At 38.7% G+C, this 17,500-nt stretch overlaps 1 protein-coding gene and 1 pseudogene across 1 annotated transcript in view; one reads left to right on the top strand and one right to left on the bottom strand.

Moving 5' to 3' along the window:
- The window catches only part of LOC148740111 (adhesion G protein-coupled receptor L4-like), a 19,611-nt gene extending 7,202 nt beyond the window's left edge, over positions 1-12,409 (bottom strand). Inside the window, exons 1-13 of the mRNA XM_088748253.1 lie at positions 12,344-12,409; positions 10,892-10,976; positions 10,434-10,528; positions 7,232-7,603; positions 6,521-6,588; positions 5,842-5,886; positions 5,490-5,634; positions 4,771-4,899; positions 4,568-4,640; positions 4,112-4,208; positions 3,920-3,978; positions 3,667-3,796; positions 24-136 (exon numbers count right to left, since the gene is read on the bottom strand). Coding sequence (XP_088604379.1) covers positions 24-136; positions 3,667-3,796; positions 3,920-3,978; positions 4,112-4,208; positions 4,568-4,640; positions 4,771-4,899; positions 5,490-5,634; positions 5,842-5,886; positions 6,521-6,588; positions 7,232-7,603; positions 10,434-10,509 — 1,307 coding nt within the window. The 5' untranslated portion in view covers positions 10,510-10,528; positions 10,892-10,976; positions 12,344-12,409. The remainder of the gene's footprint in view (positions 1-23; positions 137-3,666; positions 3,797-3,919; positions 3,979-4,111; positions 4,209-4,567; positions 4,641-4,770; positions 4,900-5,489; positions 5,635-5,841; positions 5,887-6,520; positions 6,589-7,231; positions 7,604-10,433; positions 10,529-10,891; positions 10,977-12,343) is intronic.
- Positions 12,410-13,814: 1,405 nt separating this feature from the next.
- The window catches only part of LOC148740110 (uncharacterized), a 5,444-nt pseudogene continuing 1,758 nt past the window's right edge, over positions 13,815-17,500 (top strand).

Raw genomic sequence — 17,500 nt, 5'->3', positions numbered from 1 at the left:
CCCTTTTTTTTAGCAACACTCACATAAATGTCACATAAACAAATATGACCAGTACTTCTCCAACGAGGGACAAGGAGCAACCAACGTAGGTAATAATGAGCAATGCCCTTCTGTGCTCCAGTGGGATTTTACTTTCCTGAGAATCAAAAGGAAAGAAGAAAACAAGTGGAAAATGAGATAATAATTACAAAGTGGTTGAGAGATTATGACTTACAAGCTTGGGCTTCGTTGGACATTCTACTAACTCCGTGATTAGCCTCTCCCTAAGTGACGAACGGCTAACGCTCGAAACGTCAGCTTTGAAACTCTTTATCGACTCAGTTGATAAACCCAGAATTACCTTATAATACTACCCTACCGACGTAGCACCACATTTTCTTTAGAAACTAACCCGCTTTACTCATTTCTCTCCATAAATGGTTTGGAAAAAAAATGAAGCATTCATAGCCCGATCTGATACGAGCAGACTTGTCTTTGAAGGAAAGTATACCTCATGGTGTATAAACGCCAGTGTGATAAGAATGAACCAAGGCAAAATTCAGTAGTTACAGACGCAGAATGCAGTAATAAGCTCCGAAAAAAAAAAAGAAAAAAAATCCAGATGCAATCACGAGCACTGCAAACAACCGTATACAAAAGGCCCTTTGCAGCTAGAGGTCACGTGCTTGGCAACACAAAACTGGAGAGCAAGCGCTCCAGTAAACAAACTCTCGTAAGAGGTCAAGCATATCTGGCTTTAGACAATAGTTTTCTGTTCATCACGCTCAATCCTTTTGAACTATCTACGAAAACTGTAAGATATTTACTAAGTATCTCGTTCGGACTCGATTTTTGGATGGAAGGCATGATATTTTTCTCGAAATCGTAAAAAAACACTGTCACTAACAACCCGCTCGACGGCTAAAAAACATGGCGGCTTCGCAAGGTATGTACTTGAAAAAATATACTTTTTTCGATTTTTTTTAGTTATTGGACTTCGAAAGTCTATGAAAATAAAATATTAGATCAAAAATAGCAACCGAGTGGAATTTTACGGCATTTTACGCCCGATTTCTTACGATATCATGAGAGTAATTATGCGTTTGCTGCAGCCTTTTGCTACACAAATGACATATTGTTATGCCTCCGGTGAAAGAGTTAGTAGACCAGGTTCAAGAAATATGCTTCTTGAAGATGAGTTGTTTATGTTTTGTGTGCGACTCAAGCTTGGTTAATTGAGCAGGACTTAGCACATAGGTTTCAGATACACAGATCATCAGTTTGCAGAAAAGTGATCACATGGACTAGATAGATAGATAGATAGTTAGATAGATAGTTTATTTAAATATACCTAGCAGCCTTGCGGCTGAATTGCGTATATTACAATAATGTAATTAAATAAATATATTATATAACGTATACAAGAATATTCAAAATTATAACAATTAAAAAATGTATGAGCTAAAACCTATCTATATTTAAAAGCTATATTTACATTGTCTACATAGGTTTCTAGGAAACGGTCGTTAAATTAACTGTTGTTGTTATATTTAATGGTGGAGGCCATCATGAAGGTGTTTTTAAAACGGTTTGTCCTCCACCGGGGGATTTCGAAACGCCTGTTACGTCTTAAATTGTGCTTTGGATGGTTGGCACAAGGCAACAATTCACGAAGCCCGTGATTATCTTTTCCGATAATGTTGCTAAAGAGATTGCGGACTAATTTTTCGTATTTTTTTCTTGGGAGTCAAGTGATCTGGCCATTAAGGGAAGATGTCAATAGCTATATGCCAGAAGGTTTCAAAAGGCTTTATGCAAACACGCGTGTTACATTAGATTGTACTGAGATTTTTGTGTAAACACCTATTTCACTGCTACTTCAGTCACAGCTTTATTCTGCTTATAAAAGTAATACTACATTAAAAAATACAAACGACTCATTCACGACATAAACATCACAAACGACCGAAAAAGAACAACCTGGCTTTACCGACAGACCGAAACAGACCAATCACGAACGACTTACGTCACTTGAGTCTTACAGCCAATAACATCACGGCAAAACCAACCGATCATTTCACACGAACTGGAATAAGAACATTCTACTGACAACAATCACTCACTTGACTCTGATGATGACTTTCGCACAGGTTGTCGAAACGTCAGTCACTGCCACCGACAACAGTCCTTCTCAGGACTACACTCACCCGGACGATCACACTACACCTTCACATGTTACCCCCGGGTTCAAACCATTTACTGCAAGGTTAAATAGGTATTACCCCTTATGGAGTTATTAGTTTTGTTTCTAGCCTCTACACTTGAGGGATAAGTGATGAGGGAATCACAAGGTGCAGTGGAATTCTAGATTTGTTAGAGGCTGAGGACTCGGTCATGGCTGACAAAAGGTTTGACATTGAAGATTTGCTGAGGGAGAAGGGGGTGGAGCTAAATATCCCTCCGTTTCTAGAAAGTCTGGAACAATTCTCTGCCCAAGATGTTCAGAAAACAAAGACAATAACAAGTTTGAGAATACATGTTGAAAGAGCAATAAGGAGGCTCAAAGGATACCACTTTTTTGATTCTGATGTGCCATCATCTACAATGAAAAAACTATCCACTTTGTCCTTTGCTTCCTGGAAGAACACTGGATCAAAATTAATTCTAGAGTAAAAAACAAATTGTCATCAATGTAACTAAAAAAAAATCACACCATTCCAATCCTGTGAGTCCAAGCTGGCACTGACTCTGGTAGTAATGAATGTCTGTTGTCTTCAGTTTGTACTGGTTAGTGTTCTGGTCCTTAGTTAGATGTCTTACATTGTCAAATGAAGTTTCACCTTCTTTGACAACTTTTATTTCTAATAAGCCAAATGGATTCTGACCATCATTTACTGCACCAAGATCATAAACTTTTCTGTCTGGACTACAACAAAGCCATGCACATTTGGTCATCCTTTGCCTGGCCAGGTAAGCGGTGTAACTTTAATTCAGGATGATATCTAGAATCCCCGTTACACAAGGGAACACAACAAGGTACGAAGATTTCTTCTTAGGGTCTGATGGCTCGTCGGCAGTTTCGAAATCTACAGTGAATTTTAGCATTGCGTTTAGTCTCAATGTAAGACTCGATAATTACTCTCATAATATCGTAAGAAATCGGGCGTAAAATGCCGTAAAATTCCCCTCCATTGCTATTTTCGATCTAATATTTTATTTTCATAGACTTTAGAAGTCCAATAACTGAAAAAAAGCAGAAAAAAGTATATTTTTTGAAGTACATAGCTTGCGAAGCCGCCATGTTTCTTAGCCGTCGAGCGGGTTGTTGGTTACAGTTTTTTCACGATTTCTAGAAAAATATTGTGCTTTCCATCCAAACATCGAGTCCGAACGAGAGACTTAGTAAATATCTTACAGTTTTCGTAGATATTTCAGAAGGATTGAGCGTAATGAACAGAAAACTATTGCCTAAAGCCAGATATGCTTGACCTCTTACGAGAGTTTGTTTACTGGAGCGTTTGCTCTCCAGTTTTGTGTTGCTATGCAGTATCCAAGCACGCCTATTAGGATAGTGCGCGGAAGCGAAGCATATGGCACACGATAAACTTGAATTCTTGCAGGAAGTTTTATTGTTTTTAGTTCCCGAGATGGCAAAGACTATTGAATGAAACATTTACAACATCACACCTCAATATCCTTGTATTGCATTAGAACTGCGAAATTCGTGAGGTGGTTACAACTGCAAACGGTCGATAACGTCGAAGAATCATTCAGTACCGTGCAGCCATCACCTGACCACGAACCGTTGTTCGTCGAGCTAAAATGATTTGATGATAAAATATGGATAAGAAAGAAAGAAATAGAAAAATAAAGAAAGAACCTTCCACATATACTAAATGCCCAAAATCTAACAGATGACTGAATAATTAAATTGACCTACTTGAAATCCTCCTTCCAGAAGACGCATTGCCTTTCGATAATTTTTGAATCATTGTTCAGCTACCAAAGGAAGGGTAATGATGTAATGGTGAGAAATGACAACTGCACTTTCCATCTAATATAAGCCCCATTCAAATGGTCGAAATTCCCTTGCTGATAACTACATTTAAAAACACAATATGGTCTATTTTACCTCGTTGTGACTAAAATAAATGATGATTTTATCTTGAATAGTTTCATTCTGGGGAGGGTCAAGTACAACTCCAACGACATCAGAAATCGTTGTATTGCTACAAAGATAACAAAACATACTTAAATCTTGTGTGCGTATTAGTATATCACGAGCTAATAACACACAAGTCTATCTTAACATTGCTGGGCCATTTCCACCATTTCTTGCAATTTTTCCTCCAGAATCTATTGAAGTTAACTAGCTTGCAAACTGAAAACTTTAAAGTTGAATGGAGCTATCCACAGATTAAGTCCCAGTGAGAGGATTGTTTGCCAGCACGGTATTCTGGCTCCTCCCATTTACGCTCTCCCTTGACTCGCTATTGAACTGAACAAACAATTAAAGCAGTAAATAACTAATTTGCTTTCGCCTTCCACTTAGAAACGACTCTCTTAAGAAATACTTATTAATTCTTACCTACTGCCGTTATAATTCCTAAGACTGGTTTCATTTCGTGCTTTGCGGCACAATAGAACTGCAATAACCCTTCCTGAAGGAATGGGGAAAAATTTAACATATCAATAATAGTTTTCATACTGAAATCAAACCACGACTTTGTAATTTATTTAACTCTAACCGATCATGAATATAAGCATTCAGAACGGACTTCATATACCTACCTGCGTCTTTAAACACTTTGTAGGTAATAATAACCTGGGCCAAGTTGCTCTCACTGCCGTTGTTATTCATATAAAAGCTGATTTCAACATCAGTTGAAACTCCTTTGGGTACTTTCCTCACTTTAGCATCTATGAAATTTCAGTAAAAAAATAAGGAAATAAAAACGTAGAAATAGAGTCAAAAGAACCGTACAAAAGGAGCCGTACATCGATAGCTATAGGACTACAGAAGGCGTAAAGCCATCCAAGATGGCAGCCAACCTTACAGCCACCATCCTGGAACGCCTTTCAAAACAAAGAAAAAGAGAAAGTTTAAAGTTAACATGAACTGTCTTGGAATTTGATATTAATTGTTCGAATGTTTCGGGTAACTTTTTAGAAACATTTTCATCAAATAAACACAAAATCCAGCAGTTTCATTGAAAATGAGTTCCTAGTTCTTTTCTTGGGGTATATGTTACCACAGCAACCGACTACACCCAACTCGCCCTTAAAAGAAACATGCAATCCAAAATCCTCGCGCTTAAAACATCTGCTTTCCTGAATTTTTTCCTTGGTAATCAACCAAGCTTGTCACTCATAAATGCAGATTTTTTTGTTAATAATCATGGAGAGAGATTGAAAGCCAAGTTTAAGTGAAGAGCGAAAGAGAATAAAATAACTTTTCTCCGCAAAACAAGTTAAAAATCTAAATATCTGGCCGGTGCATTGATACTTACCAAGACCAGATTCCATTTCTGGAGTGTAAGTATAATTCCCTTCTCGACAATAAGTTTGACAGCAGTTCAGGAGTGTGTCCTCGATGTGGCAGCTACCGATCGGCATTCTATGATGCTCTTCATAAGCCAAGCAGTATTCTAACGCCTGTAGATGCAGCGGGAGAGGCACAAACAATTATATGGCTGATTTTGAAAAAATAAAATCATTTGCTATTGTGAGATGGTACTTGCTAAAAGGAAGTACTTTGTTTACATTGAAGTGAGAGGTGAGAAGTAATTTTGTACTTGGTTTTGGTTGGAGGGGGGGAGGGTGAGAGTACATTTGTTTCAGGAGTGTTGGGATATATTTTACCTGACTGTCTGAACAAGTTCCTTTGCTTAGCACGCACTTTGAAAGCTGGATTAAAAAGAAAAGAGTGATTTTTTCAGTGAAGTTACGAATTAAAACATCATATTGGTAACTGTTGGTTAACAAGTACACAACTAACCGCCTCCTGGTTAGCTCAATTGGCGGAGCGCCGGACTGTTGTGCGGGAGGTCGAGGGTTCAAGCTCCGGCCGGACCAACACTCAGGGTCGTAAAATAATTGAGGAGAATGTGCTACCTTTCTACAATATCAAGAAATGGATGGATATTCTAGTCTTCACCGGATAAGGACGAATAAACCGTAGGTCCCGTCTCTTGCAGGGTTAGGGGTAGGAGACGTTAATTTCCCACGCACGAGATTACTGTATGGTGGATGTCCTTCCCTGGGATGGGATGGGTGAGTGTAAGATAGACCCTGAAAAGCCCATGTGGGAGTGGTCAACCAACGTATGTATGTATGTATGCATGCATGTATGTATGTATGTATGTATGTATGTATATATGTATGTATGTACAAATCGGTAAAACCACCAAATGTGCCATGATGTTGTACTTACCAGATACTGGTAGGTACAACCAAGCGCTCGGTCCGTACTGTCAAGACCTCGGGCCGATATTCTCCCAGTACGGCCCTCGCGCTTGGTTAATAAGATATATGTACTTACCAGATACTGACGGCATTGATCTGAATAATCACGAGAATCATCATGAGGCAGAGGTGAATCATCTGTATCTAAGTAAAATGAATTCTCGGCAATGGGGTATTTAGAGTTTGGTTTTGGAACAACCTATTTTATAATCCTAGAATGAAATTTTTCTTTATTCTCATCCTTTGTCTGCTTTAGATTGTACTAACAGAGTAAGGAGAAGTTCTGTCTTAGTCACTCCTGGGAGTTAAATGGTTAAATCTCAGAACTGAGCAACATGTAACACCAGAATTATCATGAGATTAACGTGAAAAGTGAATCATTAAAGTTTAAGAAAGTTTTGTGAGTCCAAAAATCGACAAAGAACGCCCTAACGTGGTTCGTATGAAAAATTTATCATATGCTTCCTCAGCGGTGGATCTAGGAGCAGGCTTCGAGGGTATTCCTCATCACCTGGCTGACACCAAAATTTTTGTAACAAATGGTGTTATCGCACTAATAGAAATGAAACATTTAAAATATGCTGTATTGATCTGTTTCTTAGACTATCTGTACCATATAATGTAAAATGAAACTCCTTAGTTTTGTGGCAAAAGTTTGGATTTCCCCCCCCCCCCCCCCTTAGCTAAAATCTGTGGCTCCGCCCTTGTACCTGAAAGCATTTTAGTTGTACTTATTTTATTTCAGTGAGAAACGACCTGAATATTGTTAAATAACAATAAACCTTACCTTCATAGGAAGTTAAATAAGGAAGTTTCCTGCTGCAGTTTATCGACTTCAGCTTCATCATAGACTTACTAATGGCATAACAGCGGTCAGACGGTTGTGCTCTGTCCAGGAGCTCGGGGGGTACCTGGGCTGAGTTGTTAGGTGGAAGCCCCCATTGGAACGAACCCCGGCTATTGAGTCTCAGAGCAGTCCAGAAATAATTTGAATACGGCTGGGAATTCTTTATGAGTTCTGCTTGTGCCTCGCAGAGTTGCTCTATACTCACAATACTTGCCAAGGGAGCGCCACTTTCTAATAGAGAGTTGTTGAGGGCCGAAATCCACATAAAATTATGTTCAATTGGCTCGTAGCTCACATTAGCGGAGCGAGTTTCTGAAAAGCAATAGAACTTTCCTCATAAGCGCGGCCTTTCCAATAGTAATATTTATGATCTGTGCAAAATAAAGTTGTTATACGTGGATAAAACTGCATCCGATTAGGGGGATTTCACCATTTTGTGACCATGCTAGATTTTGAAGATAAAAAAGCATCATACTCGTTTGTAGATTGATACGACACGACAGATTGTAGCAAAATCGCTGACTACACTTGTAACTCTGTCGTTGAAGAACTGCGAAATCAATTCAATCCACATGACAATCATTAGAATGGCAGATCGTCAGTTCGCAGAGATCTATAAGCCCTGTTAAATTTTGCGTAAATTTATGCAAAATGATGGATTTATTGTGGATTGCGTTTGTAGAAATCTAATAACAGTGTACCCTAAGATCCCCTAGGTACTGTAGAATTAATATAATGCACGTACTAATGCATCAAAAAGTAGACCTTGTGCAATTCTTTAATTAAGCATCTATTAATTGATATCAAATTCGAGATTTATCTTAACAGAAGAGCCCACAAATGTAAGAAAAAAAATCGACAAAGAACACCCTAACGTGGTTCGTATGAAAAACTTATCATGTGCTTCGTAAATAAAATGATGACTCCATGCTAGAGAAAGCATTTCTCGAGCTTCCTTTAAACTGGACATCGTCAAGATCGAGAGCACGCCAAGGATGTGTTTACATTTTCACGGTCGACCGACAACGTCTGAAAATTAGCGTAATTGTTTTGCTTAACGCAGTCATGTCACGAACTCTGTTGGCGACAAAGTCGTTCCCAGATTCCCCCTCCTGCAAACGATCGGACGTCCGTGACACCCAAAGTCATCGATGCTTAAGGTCCCTGTTATTGGCTGTAAGACTCAAGTGACGTAAGTCGGTCGTGATTGGTCTGTTTCGATCTGTCGGTAAAGTTAGGTCGTTCTTTTTCGGTCGTTTGTCATTTTTATGTCGTGAATTAGTCGTTTGTATGGAGCGGGTAGCAGTTGACATCTGTTTAAGGAAGTCTGTTCTAAGTTAGTAAACCAGCTTTCCAGAGTCAGTCGTTGAAAATAGTCAGTGCTGTAGGTTAGGCATTGCGCAGAGTCCCAGTCAATGTTTTGGTTGGTAAGTCGATGTTGTTCAGCAATGTGATTGCTGACATCACCTTTCCTCGTCGCCCGTCTGTGTTCAGTAAGTCTTGTTGTGAGGTTTCTGCCAGTCTCACCGATGTAGGAGGCTTGGCAGTCGGAAAAAATTGATCTTATAAATCGTTCCCTGTCTGTTCCTTTGTGATACAGAACATCGAGGAACGCGCTCTTTCGACTTGCCGACAAACCATACCGCTTTGGTTACGTGACGTTGACGACACATTCACTGCCGTTCGACACGACGAAATTGACGCATTTCACCACCACCTTAACGAACAAAACACAGACATACAGTTTACCAGAGAAGTCGAAGAAAATGGCAAACTTCCTTTTCTAGACTGCTTGGTAAGCCACAACGACAACTCATTACAGACGACAGTTTACAGGAAACCGACACACGCCGACAGATCACTAGACGAGTCATCCTACAACCCTACATCACACAAAGCCCCAACTATCAGAACTCTAACACGACGCGCACAACTAGTATGCGACTCGACAGACAGCTTATCCGACGAGAACAAATACTTTCACCGTGTTTTCACGAAGAACAACTACAACAACGACTTCATCCGACGAAACACTCACCGACCCACTACCACTACCGAAACACACGACACCGCAACCCCTACGACTACAGCAACCATACCGTACCTAATAGGCATGTCTGAAAACATCTCGCGCATTTTACTACCCTTCAATATCCGCGTCGCCCACAAACCCATCACCACACTACGTCAGTTACTAACCAACGTTAAAGACAAAGACGAACCGAGGAGCAGACAGAGAACGATTTTTAAGATCAATTCTTCCGACTGCCAAGCCTCCTACAGCGGTGAGACTAGCAGAAACCTCACAACAAGACTGACTGAACACAGACGGGCGACGAGGAAAGGTGATGTCAGCAATCACATTGCTGAACAACATCGACTTACCAACCACAACATTGACTGGGACTCTGCGCAATGCCTAACCTACAGCACTGACTATTTTCAACGACTGACTCTGGAAAGCTGGTTTACTAACTTAGAACAGACTCCCCTAAACAGATGTCAACAACTACCCGCTCCATACAAACGACTCGTTCACGACATAAACATCACAAACGACCGAAGAGGAACGACCTAACTTTACCGACAGATCGAAACAGACCAATCACGACCGACTTACGTCACTTGAGTCTTACAGCCTATAACATCACGGCAAAACCAACCGCTCATTTCACACGAAGTGGAATAAGAACATTCTACTGACAACAATCACTCACTTGACTCTGATGATGACTTCCGCACAGGTTGTCGAAACGTCAGTCACTACCGCCGACAACAGTCCTTCTCAGGACTACACCCACCCGAACGATCAGACAACACCTTCACATGTTACCCCCGGGTTCAAGCCACTTACTGCATTACAATCAAAATCATTAACCAATGACGAAGACTTACTCTTGATAGCAGGAAAAGCGAAAAAAAATTTAAGGAAAATGGATCCCGCGAAATTATTAACAGAAAAAGAAAATTTCTTTTTGCTGTATTTATACGTAGTCTAAAAAAAATTTCGCGTTCGTTTCACGAAAAGTATGTTTCTTAATTAATTGCACTTTAGTGTTAAATTTTCAATAACCCTAGACCCTCTTCGTTTTTAATTTAACGAGAAAAGCATGGAACAATATTATTAGGATTTTTCTCTTACCCTCAACGAAGTGAACTAGCAAGGCTAGCAACATTTGGAAACGCAACCGACTTGAACCCTTTCCTGTTTGATTCATCTTCTATCCGTCGGTTGAACTAAAGAGGAAACTGGTTTTATTTAAACGTATCCATAAATTAAACTCCATCCTGTGAAAAATCCATTAGCTTAACTGGGCCACTACACGTCGCGTAAAGTCTCGACTTCGATCGATCCTGCTGACATCTACGGGTCGATTTTCAGGCAGTTTTATATCTCTAACAGACTTGAAGATGTAATGCATAACTTGTGATAATTGTTCTCAGGAGTGAAACATTTTAGACTTTATTTTAAAAATGAGTAATATATTCACAGCCTTAATATTGTCCTCACTCATGTTGCTTTCCGGGTGGCAAATTATGGGTTTTAACATTCATTTTGAAATAAATGTATAGTCATACGTTTATATGAAATGCACTTACCTCATTGAATCGATATTCGTTGACTGAACGTCGAAGCCTTGAAACAGTTTTGGTAAGGGCTCAGCCAACTCCTCCAGGTGTAATTCTAGCTTGTAAATGAAATAAATTTTATTCCTCGCCAATCAATATTATGTATTCGATTCCGTGACTCAAGCGTGCTATTTTAACTTTAATTGGGTTTCCTAATTACTGTGTTTTCTCTTTTCTTACTAATATATTATAAGGATTAAAATGCCTACTTCCATTTTATTTTAAAGTATAAAAAATTGTTGGAAGGATACAATATTTTAAGGACTCAAATGTCAAAAATATTTAAAATGTTTCCGTTATCGACACAATTGTAGAATAAATGTAAAAGTGCTATAATTAATAATGACTATATTTGTATTCACAGTCATAACTACAGTCGCATGTTAAACAGTCGATTTAATTAAATTTTTCAAAGAAAAGCGACAGCAAGTCGGCCCAAATTTTGAACGGTCGCGAAACTCAAAATGTCTCCTTGAAATCTACCTAAATTTCGAATGAAATATTCTTGTACAAGATATAAATATATAAATATATAAATATATATATATATAAATATATATATATATATATATATATATATATATATATATACATACATACGTATACCTACATATATAATTATATAGAAACGTGAAAAACCTTATCCTCGAATCGGAGAGTGCTCTACAATCATGTAGTTTTGTAATCAATTGTATCGGAAAATAAAAATGAAAACTTCGCACTACAGAACTGTTTCAAAAGGGGCTGGTAGTCCTCTCTCGTCAGGTGCATCTGACTACATATGCATACATACATAGGTGGGGCATACTTTTTAAAGCTCTCCTGGATCGTCAGCCTTTCTTCTCGAAGGTCCTTAAATGAATTGTCTCAGAGCATCGTATCACACAGATCAAAGGCTTTTTACGAAAAGCTGCCTTACAGCTATTTACAAAGCTGAACCAGACGAAAATTTAATTGATGTATGTTGTGACGCCGCAGCTCACCTGCTCGCGTTTCCATTTAGAGCTGATTCATATCTCTATAAGCTCTTTTATGCGAGCAACCTGTGCATCAATGGCTCCTACGTACACTGGCTATTTTTTGGCATTATTATGCTAATCAACATATCCTAAGGCGAAACCTTCTGGTCCGACTTGTTCAGGATATTTCGCCGAGCAAGTACAAGGAAAAGGTATTCATAAGATATCCCCGGCCGGGACATTGTGTTGTGTTCTTAGGCAAGACACTTTACTCTCACAGTGCCTCTCTTCACCCAGGTGTATAAATGGGTACCGGCGATTTGATGCTGGGGGTAACCCTGCGATAGACTGGCATGGCATCCTGGGGGGAGTAGAAATACTCCTAGTCGCTTCATGCTACTGAAACCGGAGTTAAGCACCGGCCTAATGGGCCACTAGGCTCGTAAACAGACTTCACCTTTACCTTTTAAGATATCTGTTTACATGTTGTGCCATATAACACATGCTAAGCAAGCTCCAATGCAGTGTTTAGGTAGCTACCAAACGGTTTGCCTGTTGAAAAAAAAGATTATTATGGAAATATTGGATAATAAGGAATAGGAGGAACAAAAAATATAAAAGGTTTGCAAACGCATCCTTGAACCAAGAGAATATTTGGTTCGTAATCATCTTCATGTTCGTATGCCGACGATTCACTCATCAAAATTGTGCGCCATTTCGCAATCTGGTGTCAATATAATTCTTACTCTATTGTGTGAATTGAAAAAACAGCCATTCACATACTGGTTTCTCGTTAATATTGCGAGTTCATGTTCAGAGCAACACAGTCCGGTTTATCTTGAATATTTCAATACGGTGCGATTATAATTCTTGACTTAAACACCCACCTTCCTGGAGCAGTAACTCGTTTAAAATACGAGCACGTGTAAGCAACATAAATTAATCAAATCAATTACAAAAAGCGAAATATAAGAAACTATTAATCATAATGAAAAATGAAATAAAACAAAGATTCAAAAGAATAGCTTTCATAAGCTTTCAAAACATCACACAAAAAACTAAAAATTTGAGGGAAACTACAAACACATCCGTCTTTTTGATCATGAAAAAGAGTTTTAATCTTTCAGTGGATTCAGCAGAAATTCAACCGGACGACAACAAATTTTGAAGGAATGGAAACTCACGCCCTAGTAGACTTTTAACTCACACGCAAGCTAAACACGTGCTGTTTTAATCGATCGGTGAAATCATGATTACTGCTCAAGAAAATTAAGGCATGGCTCACAACCCTGAAATAGCCGTATTTTTATAATTCTACCGTAACTATTCCAAAGTTTAACGAATTTCAATAAAATTTGAGCAGGCGAATCCTTGAACGAAAAGGAAGAAGATAGTGCTATTTTCACGTGATAATGTCACGTGACCGAGCGATAAGAAATTCTGAAGTACGTCAAAATACCTCACATTTACGTGGCGAAATGGCACCACTTTTTCGTGTGCTTACCCTTAACCCAAATTCAGACATTAAATAGGAAAGGTTTGAACTAAAATGCTGGGCCCGGACCTTAGCAGAATAAAACGTTTGAAAAAAGTTATTTAGGCTTACATTTCGAGTACAGTTTATACGAGCATACACTGGATCTTTTTTGTAGGTTAGACCGATAATTTCAACAAAGTCCGAGCATAGATATGAAGGGCAGGTTTGTCTCCACCCTTCAAGAGTAAACAGTTTGTTTAAATCACGCGAAAAAGTGGTGCCAAAACGATAAAGTGTTGCTCACCCGCCATTTTCGGCCGCCAGTTTTGAACGCCATCTTGACCGAGAAAGTTCTGAATTTTGATCACTGGGGGCTACTTCTTCGTTGCCACGGTAATAAAACGACCAATCAGAGACCACAAAACAGTCGTAGCTGGCCTGGTTGCTTATGATTAAAATGTCGGACGAAGAGAGTTTCTCAGAAGACTTAGTTTCTTCACTGAAAGTTAACTGTTCCACACTTTTTCACGGATTTTACCACTCTGAAAGCCGAAATAAGGTGCAGCGGATTTTAAGCAATCCTAAAGGCTCATCAAAATATCATCATTTTTGTAGTTAAAGTCATTATCCAAGACACAAATAAGAATAAACGCATTTCCAGAGAAAAAAATAAGATAAATTGTTTTTGTTTACCCAAACTAAAACCGATTTTTCCAAGGCTTTCGAACTCATGTTAACACAAATCCAGCCATTCACGGTAATTTGGCGGTACTTCCGGGTAAGTGCGTTGCATACATAGTTTTTTGGCGCGATTTACTGATATTCATGGGATGCAGCATCTATGTTCGATGTAGTTTCCACTCTGTTTTCTTGGCAAATTTGTATTATTTCGATGTTCTCTTTACGTTTCACTTTCGAGGAAATCGGCGTTTTTCTTCTCTGAATTACTCATTTGGAGTCTACAACCTATAAACGGCAGAATATTTTGGATGTGGATTTGTGCGTATTGCTGTTAGGCAGAGCTTTTTAAAACCAAATGGCAAGATTGAATATAATGAAGAACTATGTTGGAAAAGGTATCTAAGTCAGTTCCAAGGTCCTCACAGTGATCGATTTGCAGTAGCAGAAAAGAAATACTTTCACAAGCGCTCAAGGGCCTTTCCCTTCACTTTAAGAGGTGGAAAACAAAGGATAAAAGCCAGTACATTGAGCACTTTAGCCAACAGAACTGGGAAAGTCTTCCTGAGCTCGAGAAAAAACAGCATGAACGAATGAACTGTCAAGGTGGTGCTGTACACCACTATTCTTTTCAGTCTTTATTTCCATCATGGGGAAAAAATAATTCTTTTAATTTACAGCAAGCCATAAAAAAAAAAAACGCAGAATCATGTTTAAAGGCCTTCAAATGCTGCAAATGTGAAACCCACATTAAAGGCTATTAAACAAGCAGCAACCAAAATCTATGAAGACACCAATGGTCCATTTCAAGAAATTTTTGGCATGTCCTTCGCAAAAGCACAGACAAAGACTCCTGGGCTGTGTTTAAAAGAAAAATAATCTCAAGCTGAACTACGGAAACAACGAAGGGAAAAATTGAGGACTGAGAAGAAGCAAATAGAGGAACAATGGTCAAACCGGGACTGTGACACCATGCTGGCCACACGGCAGACGTACAGGCAGCGACAGGAACAGCGTCTTGCTCTATTCTTTGAAACACCAGAGGATGCAGAGAATAGATGTGCCAAATGGAAAAGCTTAGAAGACCAGGGCCTCCTTAAAAGAAAGCGTCACTCGCCAAAGCCAGAAGATCTGCAGTTTGACAAGGATGGGCTTCTGCAAGAAGTTAAAAAAATGAAGGATGGAGAGAGGGTTAGCATTATATTTTAACTGGTATTTATTGTAAGTTTACTTTGCTAGAATGGATTCAAGTTATGTATTAGCAGAGCTCAACAAGACAAGCAACAGAAAATTAATTAATTCGATTATTCATTTAATAAATTATAACATACACTTAAGGACTCTTAATAGTCTCACCATTCTATATGACCATATCATATATTTAAAAAAATGGACTAAGCATTTAAATCAGTGGACCAATTCAATGCAGTATACATTTACAACAAGAAGTTGATTTTTGTCCATAAACTTATCTAATCCCTAGATCTGTTTTTTCCTGTAAAGATAAACTACTCTGAACTTGCCCGCCAATATGGAGTGATGCAGCAAACAAAGTTGGGGAACATGGTTGTGAAAGAGTTCTTAGAAACCAACAATGTACAACTCTCCAGATTGAAACAGTTTCGGGAAAAAACTCCTGCTGCCAGACGGAGGCTGAACCAAATGCAGGGTGGAGAGATATCAGTGCCACTACCAAGCACAAATGATCAAATAAGGGAAACATTAAGGGCAGGAAGTGTTTTGTAACGTTTGGGGCATCAATTTTATCCATGAAAATAACTAGCATAATGGCTTTTCTATATATAGTTTAAACCTGATTTGAATCAAGAATATTATATTTAGTGAACAATTGCCTTTTCTAATATTATCACCCCCATTGCAAGCTCAGTCCTTGTTGATTATGGAAAGATATTAAGTACATATTGGGATGATTGTCAATTCTAATCATTGATTTCCCTCGTACATCTGTAGGTTTTGCAATATACAACCCTTTATAACAACTCAATCATAAAAAAATCCCTGCACTATTATTTGGAAAAATATGGCATTGCATGGAAACCAAGCTGGTTACAGATTAGCCATGCCAAAGGCTTATATACAGCTGTTAAGAAAGTCAATGAATGAAGAATATATTACATAATTATCTTACATATTTCACTTTATTTGCAGAGTAAAATTGAAAGTGGAGAGTATATTCTTGGGGAAATGATTGTACCCCAAACATACAAGAAAGTTGTCCTTGATAAAGACAGGACTATCAAGACAGAACTGTTCACAGTATCAGGTCGAAAAATACTGCTGTCAGACATCCGAGACAGAACACTCAAGCAACATGAAAAGTTAGGACTCATGCATGCCCGAACCGATGAAGATTATGCTGCTATGACCAAAGAACAAGTTAAAATAAGGATTGCACAACTAAATGAACGTACTAATTGCCCTGAAACTGCAACTTTGGATGACTTGAAAAACTATTTGAAACGTGTTGAGAGGACAAGACATCTTATGGTCTGGGCAGACAACTCGACCCTTTTAAACCATGGGTATCTGTTATTGACTGTGAATGCTGTGTACGACGAGGCACTTTACTTCACAAATAAAGAAATGGAAGACCAAGGAAAAGGAAATGTTGATGTACAGTCGCTTGTAGAACGGCCACAAGTTTACATCCTGGCAAGATGTGGATCAGCAGAAGCTGAACAAATAGCATAATTATATAAATACCAGGAAGGCATGTTTGGAAGGCCTGAAAAAGAAAGTGGTGACATTAAATGGAGTTCAAATCACAGATATCATGAGACTTTTTCATGGTGATGGACCACAGCAGGAATTTGAGAGTGGTGAACAGAAGGGTGGAAATGCTGGTTGTTCGGGCTGCAGTGGTGATGCTAAAAAGTACAAGTCTTTAACTGTTTCACTTTCTAAACCCTTCTTTTCACTGACAGATCGTTTAAGGAAAATTATTCAAGGGCCTGCAGGCAAAAAGAAGAGAAATGGGGGCCTCAAATCCTTCAAAAGTCTATGCTTGGAAGAGTTAAGAGAGGAATGCCAAGCAAGGGGGCTACCTACAGATGGCAAGAAGAAGGATCTTGAAGAGACCTTGAAAGAGGAAATGGGGGGAATTCAAAGGGTGCCAGCAATGATGTTCTTTGATCAGGAAAGGACACTGGAAGAAATCAATTTGGGTATAAATTTGAGTTTTTGCTACATAAAAGAATTGCTACCACAGTGACTAAAAGAATGAAATTTGGAGAAAATCGCTTGGTCTGTTTCACTGCATTTGGTGATGTTTAATTACATGTAGCATTAACATTTAAATGATAAGATCTAGGAAATCAATATTTTTGTTAGTAAATGCAAGGGCACTAAGCAGTACAGATTTATACCCTGACACACTTAAAATGTGTGCAGTAAAACTGTTTCAAGCTCTGCAATAGCACACACTAGACACATGAATTGATGAAA

The sequence above is a fragment of the Stylophora pistillata genome, chromosome 2, assembly GCF_964205215.1.
Source record: "Stylophora pistillata chromosome 2, jaStyPist1.2, whole genome shotgun sequence".
In the NCBI taxonomy this organism is placed as follows: domain Eukaryota; kingdom Metazoa; phylum Cnidaria; class Anthozoa; order Scleractinia; family Pocilloporidae; genus Stylophora; species Stylophora pistillata.
This window is presented reverse-complemented; position numbering and strand designations above follow the sequence as displayed.